This window comes from Poecilia formosa, unplaced genomic scaffold (assembly GCF_000485575.1).
Source record: "Poecilia formosa unplaced genomic scaffold, Poecilia_formosa-5.1.2 Scaffold173, whole genome shotgun sequence".
In the NCBI taxonomy this organism is placed as follows: Eukaryota; Metazoa; Chordata; class Actinopteri; order Cyprinodontiformes; family Poeciliidae; genus Poecilia; species Poecilia formosa.
The window spans coordinates 301,520-306,139 of record NW_006800112.1 but is presented as its reverse complement, the minus strand read 5'-3'; the positions used below and the strand labels follow the sequence as shown (position 1 = coordinate 306,139).

General features: G+C 43.1%; 1 protein-coding gene across 6 annotated transcripts in view; it reads left to right on the top strand.

Annotated features, from left to right (window-relative positions):
• The window catches only part of plekha1b (pleckstrin homology domain containing, family A (phosphoinositide binding specific) member 1b), a 17,368-nt gene continuing 12,748 nt past the window's right edge, over positions 1–4,620 (top strand). For 5 of the 6 annotated variants that reach the window (XR_477221.2, XR_001663809.1, XM_007565205.2 and 2 more), the window contains exons 1-2: positions 1–24; positions 3,721–3,906. Coding sequence is in view for 4 of the 6 variants with exons in the window: in XM_007565205.2 (XP_007565267.1) it covers positions 16–24; positions 3,721–3,906 (195 nt within the window). In the remaining 2 variants the exon portion in view is untranslated. Of the gene's footprint in view, positions 25–784; positions 887–3,720; positions 3,907–4,620 lie in introns of those variants that run through there. The other variant, XM_007565207.2, reaches the window with a different exon arrangement.

Sequence of the window (4,620 nt, the reverse complement as noted above, 5' to 3'; positions counted from 1 at the left end):
AGCAAGACAGCAGAGATGTGTGAGGTAAGTTTTGTAGATTTTACCAGAAATCTGCTTTTAGCCACTGATCGTCTCCATTGGTGATGGACTGGTTCACAAATGAGGTCATGAAGACATCTCAGAGCAAGGTGATATTTGCAGAAGGAAATAGTCTGGATGGTGAAACAGTAGCATCGTATGAGGAAATGGGGAGCGGTGTGGAACATTTCAGAACAGTGAGACAGTGGTAAGGTGTGCTGTGAAAGAGACAGAGGAGTTCCAGATGTAGTGGGGTTGTGGTCACATCTGGGATTTCTGTTGTCTGTACTGAGAAATGTGGAGAGAGGAGAAATTAGCTGATGTCAGACAGAATCAATGAGTGAGAATCAAACAGAGACTTTAAGATTAGTAAAGCTTGAAAGATTAGAGGGACTCTAGGTGTATGAGTCCATTTGAAGAACTTGCAGAGCATAAAAGGTGTGAAAAAGAGAGCATAAGCAAGTAGAAGTGGACGGAGATTGTTGGGAGCGATATGTGACAGAAAAGAGAAGCTTTCCAGATTGAGACCAGCTGTGATGTTTGGAGCAGAAGTGAAGATGCTAACAAAAATTGAAAGTTCTGATTTTTGCTGACAGTAAATAAAATTGGGGTGCAGTGGATACATATAACATTACCTCCTGACACTCAATGTTTACGGGATGAAACACATAAAATATATGAAAAGAAAATAATAATCAGTTCAGGCATTTTACGATGAAGCCTATCCGGAAGTGGCGGCGCTGTGGAAAGGAGACCTTTATTTTAACCGTTTAAACCGGAAGTCGTTGGTGTTTCTTCTACGTGTAGCTTGACGTTTTTTTTTTTACCCGGACAGCTTCCACACTGGACTCGGACTGAGCCGAACTATGTAAGTAAACCTCGCTCCCAACTGGTCCCGCTGGCCTCGCGGCGGTTGTGCGCAGAACCAGAACCCGCCGGGATGAATACTCGGACGGGTTTCGGGGCCGTAGGAGAGTCGGTTTACTGGTGGTAGTGGGGGGGAAACGGCCCGAAGTGTCAGGCCTCTCTGACTGACAGCAGCTTGATCCACAGGGAGGGATTTGGGCAGATTGTTGTTAGTGATGATTAAACTGATTTATACCGCAGTGATGGCAGACAGAGAGCCGCATCAGCTGATCCCAATTTATATCCACCAAAACGGAGTTTTTTTTTTGTTTTGTTTTTTTACTGTGTGATTACAGCAGGATGGGGGCCACTGGGATCTCCTCAGAGGAGGAAAACAGGAGTGCGCTCATGAAGGGAAAAACGACTAAATATCCTGATTTTTATTCTTTCAGATGCTCTGTGGGCTCTGAAACCCTAAAGCAGATGTGGCGTATGAGGTCCAAATGTGTTGGTTAGATTTAAGTGTAGGGCCAGATCTCATTTCTTTAGATTTCAAAATGTGTGGAAAAGTCAAAGATATGACAGATTCACAGATCTCCAGCAATCTGTCACAATGGGTGTCCCTTGGGGACTTTTATTCGGTTTAATAGAAAAGTTGGAACATGGTGACTCTGGAGGAGCTGCAGAAATCCCCAACTGGGGCGCGGGGGAATTTTGCTGACAGGAAAGCTAAGAAAATCTGACAAGAAGAAAGACAAACAATAGGGGACACAGCAAGAATATGAAAGAAGGTGTCAAATGAGACCAACATTTAACTTTTTACTCTATGCACACATCGATCTGAGGTAATCAAATACTTTGCATAGCATCCCAACTCTGAAACATAGTGGTGACATCAGCATGCTGTGGGGAAGCTGGTCAGAGCTGATTGGGAGATGAAAAGAAGGACTCTAAACAGACAGCCAGAGCTACAGAGTAACGGCTTAGATCAAAGTATATCCATGCTTTAGGGTGGCCCAGTCAAAGCCCAGACCAAATGCCATTCCAACGTGTACAGGATTGTTCATCTCTTGAGTTTAGGAGCCTTTTTTTTAATTCCTGAATTGTTTTCAGAGATAAATGGCTTAGCAAACAAACATTCCTCAGAGAGTGGTCAGGGATAAAAACTGGACTGAAACCCAGGTGACAGCAGCTGATATCTACAGGAAGCTTGAAGGACTTCATTCCTACAGATTGGGATCTGTAGGAATGAACAATCTTGACCAGTTCTTGATCAAGTCCGATTGATCAAGAACTGGACAAGACAAATGAGGATCTCCATTTGCCAAAAAAAACAAAAAAACTTGTTAGGAATGAAGCATTACATTTTGTTTGACTGATTTAAATGTTTTTATCAAAATAACGTCCTCTAATCAGCAAAAAGTCTGTGCGTGTGTTCACATTTTTAAAGTCCAGCTCGTCCGCTGGAATCAGAAGTCTAGCTGACTCAACAGTTGCCGTGATACTAAAACAAGTCTTTAATCTTTCAGGAAGTTTGATTGTTTAAGTGACCGTCTCTGCAGCTGCTGATGAAACAGATCTTTTGAAAAAAAAAAAAGGGGGAGGAGAGGAGGAGGTGGAAGATGGACCAAAAAAAAGCATAATGTTAATTATTTGCCGGCATTTTTGACCCAAAATACACTCTGGTGTTTTCAAAATGTGGAGACAAAGACTTTTGCAAAGTAAAAGCTGACAGAAACTGATGGAATTATTGTGAAGTATTCACTTGCGCTAAGTTCAGCCTCTCACCTGTTCAAAACAAACAAACAAACAAACAAACAAACAAACAAACAAACAAACAAACAAACAAAAAAGACAAAAGAGAAACTCTGAGAAGGAAGTAAAGGATTATAAAGGGGATAAATCTCCACGGCTTTTAACGTGAATACAACTCTGGCCTGCAGACAACGGAGATGCTGCTGCATTCGTTTTCTGAGATGTTCAGTTTGGACTTTTCACTTTCTGTCATTCATTCATAATCGTCAAAATAACAAGAAATAAAAGAGCTTGAAACATTTCATCCCCCTGTGATAAACGTGTACAATACATCAGTTTAGCTATCTGACATGGACTTCTTCACAATATCAAACTTCGTGGAGACGTAACTACCAGCACAGTTTTGATAAATGCCCACCCCATTGAGTCGAATCTCCTAGTAGCTATGGTCTGTTTGCTTTAACTATACCAAACCAGATTGGGTGTGTGTTTGGGAGGATTGTTTATATGGAACACCCAGGCTTGTGCCCACGTTTCAACCGTTTAGCTGTTTATTTGTTTAGGTAGTCCTGCGTCCACAAGAGACCCTCAGCAAGATGCTGTCACCACCGTGATTTTTTTTTTTTTTTTTTGGTCACGTTGCCCAGACAACGCAATCGTCATCTCGTCTGCCTATGATGCTTTCCTTCAGAAGCAGTTAGCGAGGCTTATCTACGCTGGCGTATGCGAATCTGAGTAAGGCGGTGTTGTGTTGACCCAACTTATAGACGTGATCGATAAGCTTTGGATAAATGGCGGAGCCACCCTTCCCCGCCCCCCGCGCCCCAGGAATCCATCACTGCGTTACAACGACAGCCGGGGTACCGTAACTCATCTGCTGGAATCGAAAATCTACTGTAACCGGGAACGACTCGTAGAGTAACTGTAAATGTGACCAGTGCAAGCCGGGTGACTTTCCAGGGGTCAGTAGGATTTTCATGGATGTTTTCAGTTGGGCTACAACTAATGAGAGAGAGAACGTTCTGCCCAACCTGGCCTGACGTTCTGAGCAGGGTGACCGCGACTGAACTCCCGACCTGTTCCTCCGCCCTCTTCCCCCAGAGTTCCTGTGATGCCCCAGGGCGGGCCGAGCTGGCCGGGGTCGCGATGCCGTACGTGGACCGACAGAATCGCATCTGCGGCTTCCTGGACATCGAGGAGATCGAGAACAGCGGCAGGTTCCTGCGCCGGTACTTCATCCTGGACACGGAGCAGGGCAACCTGCTGTGGTACATGGACAACCCTCAGGTGGGTGAAGCCGAGCGGGTGTCTGCTCCCGAACGTGATCTTGGAGTCTGCAAAGCAGTGTGTCGGGTGGACCGGTTGGTGTCACACAGAACGGTGGAACATTATGTTACGATTGATTCAGTTTTCCGTTGTGCTTTTTGCAGAACGTCGTGGCTTGATTGTCTTGGACGTTGCGTCTAAATGATCATTAACGCAGTAGTAATTAACCAAATTTATTTTTAAGAAGTTAACTGTTGCATGTTTTGTGTTCATTTTTGATTTCCAGTGACATTTTTGTTAATAAAGAACGCAACATACGATTTGTTATGGACAATGCAGAGCAGACTAACTGGTCAGAAAAATAAAGATGTTTGAAAGAAGTCTAATCTGTTTTTCTACATGTTGCATATTCAAACAATAACTTTGTGCCAAAACTGGTGGAAACGTGATACATTTTGTGTCGATAATTCAAGCAAAATTGACGGGAAAAATATTTACAGATACTTTAGTCGACAAAATTCTTTTAATATAATTAGTCGACTACAACTAAGACAATTCTGGTGACTAAATTATGGCAAAAACTAAATGACATTTTAGCCAAAAGGTTAAAACTAAATAAAAATGAACACTGCTTGTGGAGCCACCTGCAGTTACAGCAACACGTTGTTTTTCGGGCAGGGTAACTTTTTCCCGTTCTCTTTATTTGCTTTGGATTGAGAGTTTTAATACATCGAC